General features: G+C 49.7%; 9 protein-coding genes across 9 annotated transcripts; 7 read left to right on the top strand and 2 right to left on the bottom strand.

The window, feature by feature from the left end:
• Positions 1–138: 138 nt before the first annotated feature.
• ATNIH1004_004804 (GNAT family N-acetyltransferase) lies at positions 139–801 on the top strand (the record flags this gene model as incomplete). Its single annotated transcript, XM_033569472.1, has 1 exon — positions 139–801. One exon carries the CDS (start codon positions 139–141, stop codon positions 799–801), a length of 663 nt encoding a protein of 220 aa, XP_033428278.1.
• A 1597-nt stretch (positions 802–2398) lies between these two features.
• Positions 2399–4758, top strand: dppIV (prolyl dipeptidyl peptidase DppIV; the record flags this gene model as incomplete). Its single annotated transcript, XM_033569471.1, has 2 exons — positions 2399–2404; positions 2458–4758. The coding sequence occupies 2 exons, from the start codon at positions 2399–2401 to the stop codon at positions 4756–4758; spliced, it is 2307 nt and encodes a 768-aa protein (XP_033428277.1).
• Positions 4759–5329: 571 nt separating this feature from the next.
• ATNIH1004_004802 (uncharacterized protein) lies at positions 5330–7826 on the top strand (the record flags this gene model as incomplete). Its single annotated transcript, XM_033569470.1, has 2 exons — positions 5330–5440; positions 5490–7826. The coding sequence occupies 2 exons, from the start codon at positions 5330–5332 to the stop codon at positions 7824–7826; spliced, it is 2448 nt and encodes an 815-aa protein (XP_033428276.1).
• Positions 7827–10122: 2296 nt separating this feature from the next.
• On the top strand, positions 10123–10596 carry ATP9 (ATP synthase subunit C family protein; the record flags this gene model as incomplete). The annotated part of the gene is made up of 1 exon (XM_033569469.1): positions 10123–10596. One exon carries the CDS (start codon positions 10123–10125, stop codon positions 10594–10596), a length of 474 nt encoding a protein of 157 aa, XP_033428275.1.
• Positions 10597–11983: 1387 nt separating this feature from the next.
• Positions 11984–14244, bottom strand: ATNIH1004_004800 (fungal specific transcription factor domain-containing protein; the record flags this gene model as incomplete). The annotated part of the gene is made up of 7 exons (XM_033569468.1): positions 11984–12440; positions 12496–12736; positions 12801–13185; positions 13236–13552; positions 13599–13972; positions 14023–14068; positions 14130–14244. The coding sequence occupies 7 exons, from the start codon at positions 14242–14244 to the stop codon at positions 11984–11986; spliced, it is 1935 nt and encodes a 644-aa protein (XP_033428274.1).
• A 1289-nt stretch (positions 14245–15533) lies between these two features.
• ATNIH1004_004799 (uncharacterized protein) lies at positions 15534–16320 on the top strand (the record flags this gene model as incomplete). Its single annotated transcript, XM_033569467.1, has 2 exons — positions 15534–15814; positions 16293–16320. The coding sequence occupies 2 exons, from the start codon at positions 15534–15536 to the stop codon at positions 16318–16320; spliced, it is 309 nt and encodes a 102-aa protein (XP_033428273.1).
• Positions 16321–17194: 874 nt separating this feature from the next.
• Positions 17195–17572, top strand: ATNIH1004_004798 (uncharacterized protein; the record flags this gene model as incomplete). The annotated part of the gene is made up of 1 exon (XM_033569466.1): positions 17195–17572. One exon carries the CDS (start codon positions 17195–17197, stop codon positions 17570–17572), a length of 378 nt encoding a protein of 125 aa, XP_033428272.1.
• A 340-nt stretch (positions 17573–17912) lies between these two features.
• On the bottom strand, positions 17913–18959 carry ATNIH1004_004797 (zinc-binding alcohol dehydrogenase family protein; the record flags this gene model as incomplete). The annotated part of the gene is made up of 1 exon (XM_033569465.1): positions 17913–18959. The coding sequence occupies one exon, from the start codon at positions 18957–18959 to the stop codon at positions 17913–17915; it is 1047 nt and encodes a 348-aa protein (XP_033428271.1).
• A 183-nt stretch (positions 18960–19142) lies between these two features.
• Positions 19143–21232, top strand: ATNIH1004_004796 (uncharacterized protein; the record flags this gene model as incomplete). Its single annotated transcript, XM_033569464.1, has 3 exons — positions 19143–19991; positions 20039–21045; positions 21094–21232. 3 exons carry the CDS (start codon positions 19143–19145, stop codon positions 21230–21232), a joined length of 1995 nt encoding a protein of 664 aa, XP_033428270.1.
• Positions 21233–21241: the final 9 nt, after the last annotated feature.

Genomic DNA, 21241 nt, shown 5'->3' with positions numbered 1-21241 from the left:
ATCTAGAGAGATACTCATAGGTGGATAGAAATAATGGAATACGAAGTGACAAGGATCAGGATTTGTCATTCAGAACGAACTAATTAACTAATTGATTCCTGATTGCAAACGCCATGTGTCCATTTCCAGCTCAACAAGATGAAAATCGCCCTCTCCCCCATCAATCTTCACGATCCAATTCAGTTTAGTGAACTGCAATCCCAGCGCCTCCAATGCGGCTGGGACAACAGCCCCGCGCATCTCCTCAAATGGCGTGAAATGGCCGACCATGGCCGGAAGTCATTTTTCTGGATCACCAGCACTCTGTCGCATGACCATGACCACAATCATAATCCTGATCAGAAACATGAACACAAAGATCAAACAGAAAGACAAACCCTTATAGGACATATATCTCTCGATTCCTACTCCGATCTAGACGACCTCTCCCTCGCCAGCCCCGACCGCTCCGCCCTAACTGTCCAGACATTCTTCATCAAGCACGAGTACCAACGTCTTGGCATCGGCAGCCAAGCCATGGACCTGGTAGAAGAAATGGCACGGGAAGAGCCCTACGGCAGTCCGCACTGCCAGTACGTGACCCTGTCGACGCTGAATCGGCGACATTGTTACGAGACCGGCCCCGTGTGGGATGCCGCCAGGGAGATCCTACCCCCGGGATACTTGGATTTCTGTCTTGCGGACTGGTACGAGAAAAGGGGATATGTGTGTTGGAAGTCGGTGTGGCGTGACCATGAGCCGGATTTTCAGGGGAGGGTGTTGCGTGTGTTGGTGGATTTTATGAGGAAGGGTTGTTTATAATTATACTGGATTCCAAGGGAGTGGAAACGAAGATATTCTTCTGCTTAGATGACTTTGTCTATGCAAAGCTCTATAATATATGATCTCTGACCGTAACCACTAGATGAGGTGGTTCTTCTACTCTATTTTGAAAGAATTGGGTAGTAACCAGATGTACTTAATCTGACCTCTACTGGTCATGCAGAACCAACTTGAATTGAACATACTGGTTGATATCCGAGAAGTCTAGAACAGCATGGATGTTGATTCGCTAGCAACACCCGATCTATACAACTATCGCGTCCCAAGACTACGGAGATGTGTCTAGCACAAGCTGCATCGAGAGTTTCCAGACCACCGTCCAGCAAGGGATTCTTCGGTGAATGCCTTGCATGAGGGCTGGACCAGTATTAGGCAAAAGTATAACCCATAAGCTACTACCAGGGAGTAGCTTGAGGAACGACAGACAAATTTAGGTCTCCATAAGTAACTCATACCCACAGACGGCTAGAAGTGGCAGAAAAATGCCCAGACGAGAAAGTGTCGAGACAAAATCATTCGACTACTAAAAGCCCGGGCTCTCAGTGAGCCGTAATACTAGGCCATGGAAGCCGGGAAGCCCGAAGTTTCATCAGAAAGTCCCTGAAATATTCCATCGATTGGATCTGCGACGTTCGGTCCGAGAGTCTGCTAAGCTTCCCTCGCGGTCGGCCATCCTCTTCATTGACGATAGAGACTTCCAGCTGACGGCGAGAAGCTCAGCACAATTATTCATAAGCTCAACATGCCTATCAACATTAATAACACACTATTGAGCGGTGCATCTATGGAATTTCCATTATAATGATATTGACTCCCGGCGATATTTCAAGTTATCTATGCTTTTGGTGACCTGGAGGCGAAGACGTGGTGCACTGGTGGGATATTCGAACCTAGGGATGAAAAGGGACGTGCGATGAAACGCTGCCGAAAGGCAAGGGTTTGGAATCAGAATAAACCAGTTCTGTGAGAATATCCAGTGTGAAGGATGGGGAAATTGCGATGGAGCGCCTGCCGCTCCAACCCCGCATATATGGTGAGCACGAAGGTATGGATATTGTCGGTAATATGCAGTCAAGGTAATCAATCATTGAAAGACGGATCCAATGCTTGGGCTAGCGGAAACACTCCTATTAACACTGCTGCCTCGTGTCTCAGTAGAGCTAATGTAAATAAATCCAAAGAAATGAATCAATAATACCGGCTGATCTCATTTGATGCAATAGTGCGACAATCTCCATCTCAATCAACGTGACTCTGCATGATAAGAACGGCAGAGTCTTGGGTTACAGCACTAAGCAGTATACCACCAATAGCCTCGTGCGACCTGCGACGGGTATCACCGGCGGGGAAATGGCATGCTTGGCATTTCAGCAAACGGCAGGAGGGATCCTGGATCTAACCATGAACGCACTAATGCAGGAGCAGTTATGCTGATAAGACTGCCATCCGGTTGCGTCGGGATGTCATGCCCTTGCGGCGGTATGCGGGGAAGGCCATCGTGTTTTGGCTACTTAACTGGCTCGTCTTCTGCCTGGTAAGCATGCAGATAGGCAGTCAGTCAGTCTAACCTGCCATCATGAAGGTAAGCGAGTAATTGCGGAACCTTACTAATCACCACTAACAAATATCATGTAGTCTGTCACTCTGTTGTTGCTTCTGGCTGGTCTTACGCAGGCAATTGACGTGCCGCGGAAACCTCACGCACCCACAGGAGGTGGTAAGAAGCGACTGACCTTTAATGAGACCGTGGTGAGTAAGGCGATTACTCCCTCGTCTATTTCGGTGGAATGGATTGCGACCGCCAAGGATGGGGAGTACGTCTACCAGGACGGGGATGGGAGCCTGAAAATTGAGAGCATTGTCACCAACCAGACAAAGACTCTCGTCCCCGCCGACAAGGTGCCGGCAGACTCATACAGCTACTGGGTCAAGCCCGATTTGTCATCGGTGTTGTGGGCGACCAACCACACCAAACAATATCGACACTCGTTCTTTGCCGATTACTACATCCAGGATGTTGAGTCGCTGGCATCCACTCCCCTGGTGCCTGACCAGGTAGGTGACATCCAGTACGCACAGTGGAGTCCTGCGGGAAATGCCATTGCCTTTGTCCGTGGAAACAATCTGTTCACTTGGTCCGATGGTTCGACCGCGGCAATCACCAAAGACGGGGGACCGGACATGTTCCACGGGGTTCCCGACTGGATCTATGAAGAAGAGATTCTGGGCGACCGCTTTGCGCTGTGGTTCTCGCCAGATGGGGAATATCTGGCCTTTTTGAGCTTCAACGAGACTGGTGTGCCAACGTACACGGTGCCGTATTACATGGACAATCAGAAAATCGCTCCCCCGTATCCACGGGAGCTGGACATCCGATACCCCAAGGTATCACAGACCAACCCAACCGTCCAGCTTGGCCTCCTCAAAATGGGCACTAAGGATGTATCAGCTGTCTCGGTTGATGCGTTTGATGCTCACGAGATGGTTATTGGTGAAGTAGCCTGGCTCTCTGACTCGCACGACACAGTGGCAGTCAAAGCCTTCAACCGTGTGCAAGACAAGCAGAAAGTTGTTGCAGTGGATGTCGCATCGAGCCAGACCAAGGTGATCAGCGAGCGAGATGGTACGGATGGGTGGCTTGACAACACGCTTTCTATGGCATACATTGGTCCCATCAACTCGAAGACTGAGTCGTCTGCTTATTACATCGATATTTCAGATCAGTCGGGCTGGGCGCATCTGTGGCTCTTCCCAATTGCGGGTGGTGAACCTATTGCCTTGACTGAGGGCGAATGGGAGGTTACGTCTGTTGTCAGCATTGACAAGAAACAGCAGTTAGTATACTATCTGTCGACGCAGCGTCACAGCACGGAACGTCACTTGTACTCGATCTCCTACAGCAGTAAAAAAGTCACTCCGCTGGTTGACGACACCGTGTCTGCGTACTGGTCTGCTTCTTTTTCTTCGCAATCGGGCTACTATATCCTCTCGTATCAGGGCCCTGATGTGCCGTATCAGGAACTCTACTCTGTTAACCAGACCAAACCCATTCGTACCATAACTAGCAACTCCGCAGTGCTGGAGAAGATCGAGCAATATGCGCTTCCAAACATCAGCTACTTTGAGTTGACGATTCCTTCGGGTGAAACCCTCAATGTCATGCAACGGCTGCCCGTCAATTTCTCGCCTCAGAAAAAATACCCCATTCTGTTTACCCCGTACGGGGGACCTGGTGCGCAAGAAGTGGCCAAGTCATGGCAGTCTATGGATTTCAAGGCATATATCGCCTCCGATCCAGAGCTGGAATACGTGACCTGGACTGTCGACAACCGGGGAACAGGCTTCAAAGGGCGGAAGTTCCGCTCGGCTGTTGCCCGGCAGCTGGGGCTCTTCGAAGCTGAAGACCAAATCTATGCAGCCAGAGAAGCTGCCAAGATCCCCTGGATCGATGGAGATCACATTGGCATCTGGGGCTGGAGTTTTGGCGGGTACCTAACCAGTAAGGTCCTCGAAGTGAACAGCGGTGCATTTTCACTCGGCCTCATTACCGCTCCGGTGGCAGACTGGCGCTTCTACGATTCCATGTACACCGAACGGTACATGAAGACGCTTGCCACCAATGCCGACGGGTACAACACTAGTGCCGTCCACTTAGCCGACGGGTTCAAGAGTGTCAGCGGGGGTTTTCTCATCCAACATGGAACGGGCGACGACAATGTCCACTTCCAGAATTCCGCTGCATTGGCGGATCTCCTGATGGGGGCCGGGGTTACACCAGAGAAAATGCAGGTGCAATGGTTTACAGACTCCGATCATGGCATTCGATACAACGGGGATAGTTTGTTTCTGTATCGGCAATTATCGAAGAAACTTTTCGAAGAGAGGAGTCGGCCTGGAAAGGTGCTGAAGCACCAGTGGAGTCGGAGGAACCTGTAAATATTCTATCGTTAATATTCTTAGTTTATAATTGACGCCAGCTGCTCGAGTCACTCATCAGACTAATGGTAAAATGGTTTACTGGCTAGTAGGTGGCAATTGGTAGCATTGTCAAACAGCAAGTGGGACATTGGTAGGACATGGGTGCACAAGTATTCCAGTCGAGCTCAAGAAGCGAAGAGAATATCAGGTCACAGGGCAGCCTCAGGCATGATAGTTCCTTTTAGGGAAAGTCATGTGTGTCGGCCTTGTTTACAAGGCAATTTTGGCGGTTCTCCCTCTGCGCGACTCCTTTTGATCTCCTGAGGATACGTGGTGTCCTGGATAGACAATAGCCGTCCACTATGGGGAGCTGATGCAATCTCTCTTGAACATGGACCTGCTATGCCCCATCCAGGGAATTGGTAAACGCACTGTTCTGTTCGGATCACTCGGTGCGACTAGTAAGGCTGGCTTCCGACTAGTTTACGATGTACCGTGCCTTAGGCTGTGAACTGCTTCCCCGCAATTATTTAAAAAACTGCATCGTCTTGCTGATACTCCTGTACCTTCCGCTGCACACACACCGACCATGGCTACAATATCTGCTCAGGAAATCCTAGTATCGGAGCTCCCCACAAAGTCAGTTACATTAACTTCTATCAGAGCAACTGTTGTACGCGAAATCCAAACTACGATCCAGGTATGTGGCTGCACCTACCCTTGACACTTCGATACTCATACTCGTCCAGCCGGGCCAAAATGAAGTCACATTCTACGGCCTGGATCCGAGTGTTGATGTGGATTCTATCCGCATCGAAGGTACCGGTCCAGCAACTGTAACGGATATCCAAACGCAGATTGTTCCACGACGGGAATCCTTTACGGATGTGTATTCAGATGACCCAGACTCGGAAAGTAGCAGTGGAAACGACGAAGATCCCGATATAGACTCCAAATTCGATGACTCGGAGTTGCAGTCTGTACGGAATAAAATAGCACAAGCCCAAGCGACGCAGGCTAATGCCACTAATAACAGGGCCATGGCTGTGTCAATGTTGGAGTTTTTAGACGGATACGGCAAGGCCATGAGGCCTGAAACAACAGATCTTACTAAGGTCAATGATTTCCTGCAGCTATACATGGGCCAGCGCTCTGAGGCAAGTGAGCGACATCACAAAGCCGAGGTGGAGCTCCGTGAGATAGAAAAAGAATTAGAGCTGCTTCAGAAGAAACAGGAACTACTCGAATCAAAACAGCGGAAGGCTCAAGACGCTGCCTTGAAGGAAGTTCGCAGAAGCCGCGCGAAGCTCAAGCGCGAGCGCGCACAAAAGCGTGCAGAGAGGATGCGGAAGAGAAACGAGCGGCGGATGTTTTTTACCGCAGATATTGGGCAGGTGGTGGTGTATCTTGATGGCCATTCTTCATCAACACCTGGATCGAGTCGACGCAGCTCGATCATGGACAAGCCGCTCGTAGAGCATTCAGGAAGTATCAGCGAACCAGCCAATGTGACGCTCTCTCTTAGCTATGTGGTGCCGTGGGCGAGCTGGACGCCACGCTACGAATTGAGTATCAATACACCTTCATCGACGGCTCGGATGGCATATCGTGCTGAATTCCGAAATTCCAGCACTGAGACGTGGCGAGACACTCGAGTCACACTGTCCAATTCGCAGGCATCCTTCTCCGGCCTCCAGGAGCGTATTCCCTCCCTACAGCCATGGCATATCCAGCTAGACACAACATGTAAGGAGAATAAGGACCAACCGTCATGGGGGAGAATCCTGCGCGGTGGAGGCGAGACTGCTGATTATCAGACACGGGTGATGTTGTTAGAGCAGAGGAAAAGGGAACTCTTGCAAGAGCGACAACGGCAAGCGTCGATTCAAGCACCTCCACCAGCAGCTTCGGGGGACCTTGCCGTGTCCCAACTGTTTAGACAATCACAGAATGCATCTCTCCCAGCGGCTCCACAGAACCAGTGGGTAAGTCAGTCTCAACAGCAAGCAGCACTTCAAGCACCGCAGCATGCAACTCCAGGGGGTATTTTCGGATCCTTCGTGTCCCAACAGAGAAGTCAGCCATCTCCACAAGCAGACCAGCCAGCAACTCCAGGGAGTCTTTTCGGAGCCGGAGGATCCCAACAGAGGAGTCAGCCATCTGCACAAGCACACCAGCAAGCAACTCCAGGGAGTCTTTTCGGATTCGGAGGATCCCAACAGATAGGTCAGCCAGCTCCACAAGCACACCCATTGCCATATGGGCCCTCGCTTCCAGCAACGCAAACAATGATCGGACTAGAGCCAGCATTCGGTGTTGATGACGAGGAAGATGAAGACCGTCAGTCTGTCTCAGCCGATTTGGAACACGAGGATTCCATCAGGCAAGACTACGGGCTAACCACAGCATACGATCTTCCCGGCCGTCGCACCTTGGTTCCCTCGACCGTCAGCCGACGCCATGTTCTGGCTGAACTGGACCTCAAATCCGTGTCACTCTCGTATCTCATTGTGCCGAAACACCGCGCCGCTGCCTTCCTCCGGGCACGCATCAAAAACACGTCGCCCGTGAAGATCCTGCGCGGCCGAGTGGGTATGTCAGTAGACGGCGTGTTCCTCGGTAGCGCGAACATGCCCAACTGCGCGCCCAATGACTTCTTCAATCTCTCCTTGGGAGCCGATCCTGCTATCCTGGTGAAATATTCCAAGCCCAGCGTTCAGCGCATGACGGCGAGTTTCTTCGCCAAAGAAGAAGGGGCGGTGTTCCGGCGCAGCTGCTGGATCAAAAACACCAAAAACACGGCTGCAGACCTCGATGTGATGGACCAGGTGCCACTGAGCGAGAGTGAGAAGTTGCGGGTGCACATCCTCCAGCCGGCGGGATTGGAAAAGGAAGGGGATGAGACGACCTTTCCCATGACTAGTGGCACGGGGAAGGGAATGGCAGTGATGGGGAAGACTGGGGAGGTTAAATGGACGATCCGGTTGGAGCCTGGCAAAGAGGTGCGAACAGTGTTGGAGTATGAGGCGCGAGTGCCAAGTGGGCGTGATGTGGATACATCGAATGGCATTGATACTACGGAGTAAGCTCAATGGCTATGGGTCTCTGCCACTCTGCCTACTCCCGATTCTGGTGGATTCATTACTTATCTGGCTTTTAGCACAGTTGTTATTCAGTATGGACTTTGAATTATGATGTTGAACAGTTTGTGATTCTTAACTGTAGAAATCAATAGCAGATCCTTGACCAACAGAGCACCTATATATCAATTTATTCGTTGAGAGTTAAAAGATAATAAACGTGTAGTCCATACAACATTTGGAAAGCAACAGTTTTTACATATTTCCAGCCTACTCTCTGATACTGCCACAGCCCATCATTATTTCCAATACGTCCAGGTTCACTTTGTGAGACAAAATCCCAAGAAGCATTCCTTCTCGTCGGGCTATTGGCACTCGACTCCCGAGGCTATCTACACTAACCAGATAAGGAAATTAGCTTCCTTAGGCGCAATAATTGCCAAAAGCATTCAAACAAACGAATTCGTCGGCTCCCATCCGTGGAAAGTGACATTTCTCCATTCCACAATCACATTGACTATTAATTCAGAATCCATCCGTCATTGGTACCTCTGTAGTCTTACTATGTACTTGTACCTCATTGACAGATGTTTACTCAGTATCTGCTACTGAAAATCCCAGCAATCCAGGGTACAGATCCTGCCGGAGCTCAATCGGAAAGTCCCGGCACGGAAACCGTTAAGCGTAAGCTTAAGCTAGGCTTACTACTGCAGGTTTGCAGCTGTTCATCTGCCACCCCTGCTAGGTAGGGGTGCGATTCCCTATCTCGGACAGGGATGAGGTTACGTAATGGTGCAGGGCGGCTGAATTCTAGGGTGGAATACATAATTAGGACAAGAAGGCATTCTGAGATTTAAGAGGATGGATCTCAAAGGGCGAGGTAAACTGTGGCGCCCAGGTGCTTAAAATCACCGTCACCACTTCGACAGTTCAGCTATTCATATTTTTCCCTTCTTTTGTCTTTGGAGTTTGGTGATGTATATTTGGTTTTGTTATACGCAGGGTGGATGGGGACAGAAGCTAGCGCTGACCCAATCTCAGAAAAATTTTCAGGTCATCCGCCGACGGACGGAATCATTTTCGTCTCGTCGGATGCGATATCGCTGCGCCCCTTTTTTACGCTATCGGGTGCAGTAGGTCTCCCTGCAGGATTTGCTCTCATATCCAGAGGGTATATAACCCGGGCAACCCTCCCTCGGAAAAGATACACATGAATTGCCCTCATTTGCGCCGCCGTCCAGGACCAGGTCCCGGGAGGGGGGGTCAGCATTCCTGGTGGATTTCCTGACAGGTCCCAAAGAGGGAAGAGTCGGTGAGCTCATTTTCATTTCGTCCAGGCTTGGATGGGCTTTTCCCGAGGGAATACGCGCCATGAATTATTATTTCCTTCCAGCCGAATCCACAGGGTCCATCGGGTCGGCGGCCAAACAGGATGGGATTTTTGTTTGGCAAGTCCGGGTGCAGTGGAGCCGCATGCCCGATTCGGCCCGGTGGGTTTGAGTCCGAGAAGAAATCCAGAAATTAACATCCCGTTTGCCGGTACCCATTGGTCAATGGATGACACCATGGTGGGGCTGTACCACTATATCGGACCCATTTGGGAACTTTGGGATCCACTAAGAGAAATCTCTTTTCTGCCTCTGCCCTCGGTCAGCTCTCACATACCATAGAAAAAATTGTCACTCACGGTTTGTTATTACGGACAATTTAATGGATGAACGGAAGGGGAGGGAAATGGGTGTAGAGTTGAACAAAGAATGTAGGAACCATTGTAAATGTTCAGTCGCGATGGAACTCATGGTTCTCAACTACTAAATGGGTCAAACTGGATCACAAGTGGGCTCAATTAAGGCCTCGGACTCGTGAACAGCGTCCATGAGCTCCATCCACGGACCTGCGCGGGCAACAGAGACCATGAATAATTGGCTGGTCCAAAAAGAATCCCCTCTTGGCCCCATCCCGAACGAACCCGATAAGTCGCAGGTTGTCCCAGGCAAGAGAAGGATGTGCGTGGAACAGATAGGATAGGGATATACTACACACACACCCACGTAGGCCTAGTCTTCTAGTGGCAGGTAGGGCTTTTTCCTAACCCGTGCAGGCGCACTAATGCCGACGGGGGGAGTGGGTGGGCACAAAAAGGCGAAAATTTAGCGGGAGAGTATTTATGTCCTGCTAGGCCTCTGTTGTCAACTTCTCCAGCTTTTTTCCCTCCCAAAAAGTTCTTCCTCCTCCCTACCCTCCAATCCACTCCTCTCATTTCTCTTACGAAGACCAAAAAAAACCACATACTATCATCACAATGTCCTCTCGCGTCTTCGCCTCTCGTATGGCCTCCACCATGGCCGCGACCTCCAAGGTCGCTCGCCCGGCCACCCGCGTCAACGCCATCGTGCCCAAGCGTACCTTCACCAGCCAGAAGAAGACCATCCCCATGACCCCCTTCCAGACCCTTAAGCGCCAGCAGCCCTCGACCCTCCTCCAGGCCAACGCTCGCCAGGTCTTCGCCAACGCTCAGGCTCGCCGCCAGTACTCCTCTGAGATCGCCGACGCCATGGTCCAGGTCTCTCAGAACATTGGTATGGGTACTGCCGCCGTTGGTCTCGGTGGTGCCGGTATCGGTATCGGTGTTGTCTTCGGTGCCCTCCTCCTGGCCGTTTCCCGCAACCCTGCTCTGCGTGGTCAGCTCTTCTCCTACGCCATTCTGGGTTTCGCTTTCGTCGAAGCCATTGGTCTGTTCGACCTGATGGTTGCCATGATGTGCAAGTACGTCTAAATTATATGAATCGGATTTTTCGACTTAACCGCGGGGGCTCGGCATTCCATTCCATCGCCCGTTTCTGTCCGTGTGAAGGAGGTAATCTGTGGTGGTCTTTTTATATATCATGTACTACAATTCCGTCTCATCTATCATCCAAATACATTTTGTACATATAGAGTTTAAAATGGCCACTTTAACTCCTTTGAGCCACTTTCTTTTTTCTCCTGTGTATTACATCTTTGAGAGAGGATGATTGATTGGATTGGGTGGAATTGATACATTTGGGGAGCTGGTTACCCCAGACTTCTACGTGTCTTGAACTTGATCATTGAACATTCTCGTCAATTGGAGTACTCCGTACAATGTACAATCTGGAGAAGCTGGTGAGAGCTAAGACGACAGATACTACACGTACGACCCGGATAAGACCACCCCAACCGCGGCAGGATTAGCGGTGGCCGGAATGGGCCTCCTTGCCATAGACTAATACAATTAAATCGGAATGTGAAACCATCTTCTCAGGGGTTAGATACGTTATATGCACGCACCGCCACAATCAAGTACGCACTAGACAGACAGATAAAGGTGAGATGAGATGAGACAGATGAGAGATCTGTCTTCTGTGAAACTCACTTACCGTGGTAGTTCCGTATTCGGCGATCCCGGATCGTGAACGTCACCAATTTGTGCCGCCAGGTCCGGTGAATCCACTGGTTACCTCAGACTGCTGTTTTAAAAAATAGAAAAAAAGTGATGAATACACTACCGTCCAGACAGATACACACCTCGATAAATACAGTATAGAAATCCTGAATATACACCTCAGCTGCAGAAATTTCACCTGACAGATCAAACAAACATCACCGATAGCTTAGGCTTGGGAAGTCCTAGCTCACAGCTCTTATCCTTTGGCAACAAGCTGAGTAGCTGTAGCCAAGGGCAATGGTTGACTAATTATATAGGTCGTTGAGGATGCTGGTCCCGTGCCTTGGTCCCGTGCCTTTATGTAGTGTTCGGATACCTGTGGCGACCGAGACAAGTAGCTTGCTGTAGCCCGTACGGAGTAAGGAGTAATTTGTGTGTAGGTGCAGTAAGGAGTTTATGAAGAAAATATTGTTTATTGATATACTCCGCACTGATGACGCTGTCTATGTGTTTATGTATGGGTGTGATGGTGATTCATGGGTTGGGACCATGGTCAGGTGATGGTCATGTGAACAGTCATATACTAAACATTTGAGATAGAGATAGGTAGAGTGGAATTAAGTATGGAGTAGAGTAGGACATTCTACTATAAAGATGAAAGGGATTATACATGGGCAATATTAAGCCCAATGTCGCTCTAACTAGCGGAACCTGACAATGCATGAAGATATGTATACACAACCATTCTGTTATCAAATCAACCTTCCATCCCGAATGACAAGTAATCGGGTTCAAACAACCCCAGCGAAAGCTGACTATTGAACAACTGCCACATCAGTCCATCTGAGGAGGGTGATATCTCAGCAGGTATCTGGCCCGGCACGAAGAGACCCGCAGACTCCGATGGCGGTGAGGTTTCCGCAGCAAGTGTCGTCTCGGTGAATGTTGAAGCCTGTGGCTCCGTGGTGACCTCTGGAATCCATCGTCTCGATCGCGTCGCTGGGTTCGTCTGTTCCCTGTTCTGGAACAATGGATCGCAAAGAAGTTGGAGGGAGGTCAAAAGGCTTAACACCTTAGCCATGTATGGACACAACGTGAACCTGGACAGTCCCTGAGTGAATTCGCGGATAAGGTCGTAGTCGCTTTTATCCAGTGCTCCGATGACGTTGCAGAAGAGGACGAAAAATGGGGTTAGAGGGTACAGAAAGACAGTCCTGCTGGTGTGAGCTAACATGGAGGAGAGAGTGTGGGAGGAATGCTGATACTGACCATGAGAGAAATGCTGGGTATGGAGAAAAACTAGGGATGTCTCTAAATTGCTCCTGGAGGCATTGGAATATTTTCAATGACGACCGAGCGTATGATAGACATTCTCGATGCGTGAGTGGACTAGGAGCGTATCTTAGGCGGGTTCGGAGAACGTCGACCAAGATTGCGTAGAAAGAGAAATCGACGGCTAGCCAGTCACACACCACAATGTCGGGTAGAGACGCGCGTGTCTGAGTGTCTGCTAAGCATTAATCATCAACGCATAGAATGAGTCTCGCTTACGGATTCCAAGTATGCAGAAATACCGCCCATTCTGTCTTGGAGGGCTTGGCAGGTGGCTAACACTTGATGAGAACCCTCGTGCTTTCCAAGTGAGATGTCCAGCAACTCTCCTTGGACAGTAGAAAGGTCGAGAAGAATGCGGATTAACGGGCTATATACTAGTGCCGTATCCTTCCTAAGCAGATCTGTTGGAGCTATTTGCGTTTTTGGTAACGATGGCGGTCGAATGAGGAGTGCACTGAGGGTCTTGTCAAGGAAGTAGCACCAGATGAAGGCACTACATATCTCCTCGTCGACTTGGCGAGTCGAAATAATGTCATAGTAATTCAGAGAGACAACCAGACGGGCGGCGTAGGAATTCAGCACCCAAGCTTGATTCATCTTCCCTAGATATTGCATCAGAATAGCCTAGAATAGAACGTCAGTCTCCAATCCTGTGGACAGTGGAGACGACATACAGCAGAGATCAGTGACTGGACCAGGGAAAGGCTTGGCGTGGAAAGGATATCAAGCTGCCTAAGAGCAGCGATGGCACCAGCCTGATATGTCATCATTGACCTCCATAGATGCTTCCTGATTGATTGGTTAGGGCAGACTTTGGACATATTGTATGAGCGAGTGAGCCCTTTCACGTAGACACATATGCAGTATTGGTGATATATTTGCCCCCCGGGCTCGCTCTCCAGGAGGTACGCCACTACCTTCTCCAGCGTATTGTCTGATATATGGTCCGGCCATTGGAGTCGAGAACCTGGCGTTACCACAGCCATGGGCTCTGTTCATAGTCAGCATATTCCACGGGTCGAATCACAATTCAATACCTTGAAGTAGCATATAGAGTAGTTCCGGAGGCGGAGCATCGGGAGGAGCAATTTCTAAGTCGTCGATACCTGTCGTTTGGGACGGTAAGTCTTTATCCAGGTCAGAATCCACCCCTTTTGCCATTTTATCCACATGGCTCATGGCGGTTCTGAGGATTGTCTGTCGCTCACGGCCGATGTTCTCACTGCCGCTGAGTAGGTTTTGGATAATGGACTTGGCATTTCTTGCATGGTGAATTGAATCCTCAGGACCGGTAATTGATTCAGCACCGCTACAAGGAGTACTCTCCAGTGACGTGGCGTGGTCAATTTTTCTCTTCTTTGCAGACGTATCCCCGTCCGCTTGATGCGCACGATTCGGACTTTGGTTTTCACTAGGAATAATCAGCCGCCTATACCATATATCATGGGATTTAGATTATACCTGCGCGATTGGGAGGCTACTTTTTCTAGATTCAGAATCCTTTCCTCTAGAGTTGACACACTGATGCGGTTAGTTGGAACCCTACCAGGGTATACGACACGACATACGTCGAGGAATGTTTTGGTTTGGAGAGCCGGTGAGGGCGAAGTCGTCGACACTCGGCCCCGGCGTCAGAGCAGTTGGAACATTTTTCTTGTCTGTCACATTTGACCTTTCTCGCATGACAGAGATCGCACTGATTTTGAGTCAGTATTAAGTAGTGATATCGTGAAAGAAAATGCAGATTCAGCCTACGACTAGAAAACGATACTTACGGCGGGCAGTATTTCCTTTTCCATGAGCACTGGTATTAAATGTGGATTCACAGAAGATAAACACCATGTGTCGAGAGTTGCGAGCGAGGCGACTGATCAAGTTTTGCCCCATTTAGGCAGTCGATGAGCCGAGACCTTTTTGCTGACTGAATTCTTGGCGCGGAGGCCTATTTAGTTAAGTATAGGGGCCTGCTGACTAAGGATCATGCAGAGGCACGACGACATATATTTCACGAATAAGTGGCATGTGTTGTAATAAATTGTCAAATCATCTGGCTTGAGGCAGTCCACTGGAGGTTCCAACCAAAGGTCGCCAAATAAATAGAAACTGTGTGTTCATGGGCTGACCATCTTGAATGCGCCTGCTTATCATGGTTAGTGATTATGGGGACAAGGAAAGGCAAAACGAGATGAAGATCTGATTAAATCTGGGCGCTAGAAACATTATAATTCGATCTGAATTCTACCTAGCTAGGTGTGGGCGATTCGATTGGCAAGCGTGTTGACTGTATAGAGACCATTGCCTGGTACTGTCAATATACCAAAAGAATTATCATGCACGCGGGCAACCTTGCTGGAGAAACTCATTATTTTCTATTGCATACGAGCTCGGTAGCAAGACAGCAAATCAGGTTAGGTAAGGCACGTGGGAGAGTCACGTGGGGTCAAACAATCTGTTTGAAGTTTCTTATCTGGTGAGGCGCATCCGGCTTTTTAACACCAATTATTGTATGGACCAGTCGGGCGATTATCTTTTTCACTGTTTTATTTTGTTTCTGGTTGGAACCACATGTCCAACCGTTGGTAATTCTCATTAAAAACAAACCAATTAGGCTCATCAGTTTGGCCCCTTCTACTTAATGTTTACTCCGGCGTACACCTCGGATCCCGATCTCTCGGATGTCCGTTCGAATTCGGAAGGTACCATACGTCATTCTCACAGGATACTAGTAAAGTTCCCGTGTTCAAACTTCAATGCACGAAATATCCAACATAAATAATCACTAGCAACGGGCCTCAATTCAATTGAATTTATATTTACATTTATTAATGCCTAAAGAATGTACTCCATGTAAAACTAACTACTAACTGGTGGAATATCCACACTCTGACTAAGCGCGGCTAAATGTTCTCCCCTATCCTCGGCTTGGAATAAAACATGACAATCATCAGGCTCTCAAAAGTCATTCAGCAGAAATGGCTCCCACTCCACTGTACACACCGCAGGAAGTCCCGCGGATCAAAAACGCAAAGCGTCTGACCACTACCCGCACCAAGCAGCTGGTGCGCGCGGCCGAGCGCGAACACGACGATCCACCACCGCCTCCGGATCTGGGCGACTGTTGTGGGAGCTCGTGCGACCCATGCGTAACTGATCTCTGGAAGGAAGAATTGGCATGTTGGAGGGAGCGATGGGGCAACGGTGCCATTGAGACTAAAGCGAAGAAGAAAGAGAAGATGCCGGGGAGTTTTGACTGGTGAAAGCACAAATGAATACGACATGAGAGACAATCATCCTTGATAAATCATTCGATGTCTGGATGATGGTGCAAAAATTTCTCCAACGAGGTGGATCGCCCTCCAACCGCTCATTCTGCAACTCTTTCATCACCCAGGCGCCATCCGCCGTGTGCAACTGATAAAACCACCCGATATACTCCCAGGACCCGTCAGGACGATTCTCAGCGTATCTCACCTGCAGTGCTCTGTGTCTTAATTCTTCCACGATCCCCATGATATCGACCTGGATCCCTCTGGCTCGTACCCGGGAATACGCATCCACATTCTGCCCGAAGCGACGGTCTAAACCCCTGCATCGCCCAGCGCGTCTCGACTGTGGTACCAGGAACTTTGGACGAAACTCTCCAGGGAATTGAAGAATGAGGGGGGAGTTTTGAATGGTGGCACCTAGTCGGTGCGAGCGATTCAGAAGAGCGGGGCTAACCGATATTACAGGCGGTGCCAGCGACAAGGACGAGCTTAATTCTGTTCATGGGGATATTTAGTTTAATATAATTATTAACTGGTACTTGTAAGACATAATATAAACAAAGGAATTATCCAAGATGTGCTTATCAAATTCGAATCCCAGTCTCGGCAAGATGAATCATACCACTGCATCTGGGCGGCATCCTGATGTATTCTTTTGCTTTATTTAACCCAGTATATCACTCTTCGTACTACCGACTTTATTGTTGAAACTTCCAGCTATATGACTCACTAACAGCGCGGGTTTTTAGTTCCTCGAATAGTTTTGTCTTGACATTATCTGCTATGGACCCCCGTAAACTTCCCTCCTGGCATCCGCTAACAGTCCACCCAAATACAAACTTCCCACCACTAAAGATATGGAACTCGTTAACGTGAACTAAAACCAGCTTTATGCCTGTAGACCGGACAGGCCGCAAGTGAAATGGTACGCTTGTGGACTGACTGTGTACGACGATGTATGCGTCGAACATGCGAGTAACTATATTAGTACTGATATTACCCGGCAGACTCTGAGGCATTATTTCATTCGAGGTTGAGTTTGTGATGAATATTATGGATGTGGACGATAAGTTGTGATAGTGTGAATGAATTATTTGATTGATTTGAATGCCTTACTGGGTGAAAATAATCGTTCAAGGAAGACAGCAGTGTTTATTTGCGGAATATCTCGCCTCTCATCCGACGGTTACGCAGGATGTAGTCAATACTGCACTGCGGGCACAGGGAAAGTATATAATGGAGAATTTGCCTTTGATGGACCCCCAGACGCACCTGGAGGACTTTGAGAGTGTCTCACAAGAGATATATGGAAGGGTTTTAGGCGGCGAAGGGAATAAGAAACCTGGTGACAAGAAGTTAAGACCAGAATGCTAGTTAATACGGTCATCGGTTCCCCTGAAATTACCACCAAGGCGACAAAATTCGCTAAAAAGTTCTCCGAGCATACTGACGAAGAAGAAGGAATATCAAATGAGTCGTTCTACACAGCAACGCAAGCTATCATCCATTTCTATCTCGATCAAGGTCTAGGGCCCACTACACCGGGAACCACGCATGAGATATTCGTCCAGTTGTCCAGAAAGGACGAGGGCCATTTCATGCGCGATTTGAATGCTTCGGATCCGGACGAGATCATCCCAGTCACAGAATACCGGCGAGAAATAGCAGATTTCATTAGCACGATTGTAGAGAATGGATTCGGCTACGTCAGAGCTCGTTCAGACGGCGTTTTAATGGGAGGATAATTTGAATAATTTCTTCAAGATTAAGGTCTATCTCCGGAGGTGATATCATCGTACACATTTCTCAACGCTCTCGCTGCTGCTCGGGACAGGGTTCATGAACACTTTTTGTGATTCATTTGATACGCCCCGGATGATGGCAGTGATATCTGATTTGCATTCTACATTTAACCAGGACCAGGACGCAATGATTGATACCTCTATAAGTATATTCGTCACAATAGAATTATTATCGATCAGAACTATTCTGCTGGATAGATTATAGAGGTTTTGTTCGGATGGAATTGAGAATGAATTAGAGTAGATTATAAGTATTATACCATGAAATACATGATAAAGATTATCATGGAGTATCTGCCACATTATACACCAGTTTCTCCCCACTAACCATCTCATCCTTCATCAGCTTCAATCCCTCCAACACACCCTGCAGCCCTTCCTTTCCAATCCTCTGCGGATGAGGCCTTACCTTCCCTTCGTCCAACAGGCCGTACGCAAGCTTCCAGAAATTCGCAGCAAAGGACACGTCTTCCGGCTTCGCAGGGACCTCGATAGGACCGTACGTAAAGTACTCACCGAGGGTGGTATACGCAACGATGCATCGGTCCCGGACATTCTCCCTCTCAATACCACTCAATAACAGGGAAACGTACTCCCCACCGTGAGTCGACAGCGCGGCGTCACAGAACCGGGCTGTGTCCTTGAGACTGATCGTGTCGAAGACGTGTCGGAGGTTATCCTTCGTCAATTCCCGGATGGTATTTGCGACGTTGGGGTCATGATAGTCGAAAACAACGTCCGCTCCCAGCCGCGTGACGAAGTCAAAATTCCGCGGTGAACAGGTCGTCAGCACCGTGTAGCCTGATAACTTAGCGAATTGGATAGCCAGGGATCCTGTGGCTGTTGAACCACCATATATAAGGATAGGTTCAGGCTCGGTTGACGAAATCGGACGAGAAGGTAGAGCCAGTCCCAGACTCTGATACATGAGAGCAACAGTGGCGATACCAACCCCCAGTGTGGCTGCTTCTGAGTAGCTCAAAGAGTCCGGGATAGGACTCGCCGCGGCGCCTTTAACCACGATATGTTCTGCGAAGCCGCCGTCTTCCAGTTGCAGGTTGTTACAGCCGTGGGCGAAGCCGCAGATGCGATCACCTTTGCAGAAGGAGTTGGACACTGCGGGACCGACTTCCTCTACGATGCCGGCGTAGTCGCATCCCACGATGCCTCCGATGGCGCCCCGCTGGTCGATGCCTTTCCAGTCTGTCGGGTTTAATGCGACGCTGATGGTTTTGACACGAATATAGTCATCGCGTAGGGCGGGGAGAGGACGGTCTGATACGAGGGAGGCTTTGCCGGGGGCTGTAACCACAATAGCTTTTTGAGGCATTTTATTTGATGCAGCAGTATAACAATAACAAACAGTAAATAATATGTAATATATACTAGAATAAAAGATGGATTAGATATGATGACAAATCCGGACATTTTTAACTCTGAACTGATTAGAAATCAGTAAGGCTGATTCCAGATTGACCTCCCACTCAATCAACATACACACATTCCGATCAACATGAAATCTCAGGATCGCGTCCCCCGAGCCTGCGAACACTGTCGGGCGCGCAAGATCAAATGCAACGGCGAGCAGCCCTGCAACGCTTGCCTGAAAGATCCATCACGATGCACCTACCGAACAGGATCCGTCCGCAAAAGAAAGCGTCGTCAGACGAAGGATCAGCTTGCACGAGCTCCAGCGACTCTCTTGCCCGCTGCCACCCCCGTATCAATAGACTGGTCGCCCAGCACTCTACTAGATGACCCGGTGCATTACAAACGACAGCACGAGCTGCGCGCCGGCATTGGAGTCTCAAACCCCAAGACAGGGAATTTCCAGTTCCACGGGCCCTCGTCGGGATTCACCTTTCTCCAACGCGTGTACCAGCGCATCCATCGGTCGTCCTCATCGTCACGAGAGTCAGAATCGCTCCTGGCGCGTCGGAGCTGTTCCGTCCCTGATGGACTGCAGAAATGGGGCATGGAGCGGTTCATGTTTTCTGCGGAGACGGACGGCGATCTGCGTCGTATGCAGTGGCAGACTGAGGCGTTTTTGCCGCGAGCGCTGGGGGATAGATTCATCGAGGCGTATTTCAAAATTATTCATCCGCAGATGTCGGTGCTGGTGTACTCGGAGATCCGGGATGCCTGGACGCAGATGTGGGAGGTCCCGCAGAGTGATCGCAAGTTGAAGAATCAGGAGATTCTGTTCATGGTGCTGGCGCTGGGGGCGCGTGTCGTCAATCTCAAGGATAAAGAACCGGAGAACGTTGAGGGCTGGGCGGAGCATTTCTCCAGTCGTGCTGCTGAAGGGCCGATTTTTCTCCAGGAGCCGAGTGTCAAGGGGATGCATTTGATGTTGTTAAAGGTGGGTAACTTATAATAAGATTCTCATGCAGATACTGATGAGTTCAGGCCATGTATTCCCTCCAACTGATGCGTCAAAACGACGCATATCTCTACTTGGGTCATGCCACGCGCATCGCCATGGTGCTCGGTCTGCATCGATCCCAAGTCACTGATGGACGAGAACTGCACATGCATCGTCTGCGACACACGTTCTGGACGGTTTTCATCTTCGAGCGCATCTCCTCCGTGGGTATGGGACGACCCTCTGCGCTCTCCGATAATCAGATCGACACCGCATATCCGGACGACTTCCCCTCGAGCTTCGACAACGACGACATCTACCAGGCACCGTCGATGGAATGCGCCTGGGTACGAGCCATGGCAGAGATGGGCAAACTAGCAGACCGCATCTCGGTCGACATCTACTCCCCCGCCAGCATCAAGGGCATCACCGACCTGGCTGCGGTGAACCAGACCGTCCTGGAATGCGACGCAGCTCTACAGCGCGTCAGCCGCTCCCTCCCCTCCTATCTGCATTTCTTCGACGAGTCCGTCCCCATCGGGGAAGACTGGCAGGAAATCCAACGCATCAGTCTCGGCGTAATCTACTACGTGCTACGCATGCTGCTGTATCGACCGGCATTGGTCCTAACGACGTTTTTCTCTAGTCCAGCCGAGGCGCAACAGACCGCCGTCTGCGGCGTGGATATCCAAGCGAGCATTGATGCGTCAACGGCGGCCGCTCGAAACCTGGTGAATCTCGCGCATGACGTCTATTTCCGTCGGTTCCCGGATATTCGATACGACGGGGCGTTGGCGTCGTTTCTCGTCTCGGCGACCATGACGATGCTGTATGATGTGTTGAATTTGGGGACGGAGCCTGACCGGGCCAGACAGACTTTTGCTGTCGTGGAGAAGGGAATCCGGTGCTTGGACGAGATCGAACATGCTGGATATACCACCGGCAAGGCGCTGAGTATGGACTTGATGAAGGTGGCGAAGCAGGCTGTTCAGGCGGCGGATCCGGTTGTTGATACGAATCAGGTCTTGGTGGATTCGTTTCCGTGGCTTGAGTATGTCCTAACTCTCTTCTGTTGATTGTTACATGCTAATTGATATAGCAATTGGACCGATCAGCCGTATCTGTTCCAGGACTCAGGAATAGGCACCCTAGCGGCAGACGCGGCGATGTTGATGGGAGAGGTGAATTGTCTTTGGTTGAACAATGGGTTTGAAAGCATCCCGGGGTGTTTATATTAATTATATGCC

This window comes from Aspergillus tanneri (genome assembly GCF_003426965.1).
Source record: "Aspergillus tanneri strain NIH1004 chromosome Unknown AapTan_3_pilon_pilon_pilon, whole genome shotgun sequence".
NCBI classification, from domain to species: Eukaryota; Fungi; Ascomycota; class Eurotiomycetes; order Eurotiales; family Aspergillaceae; genus Aspergillus; species Aspergillus tanneri.
This window is presented reverse-complemented; position numbering and strand designations above follow the sequence as displayed.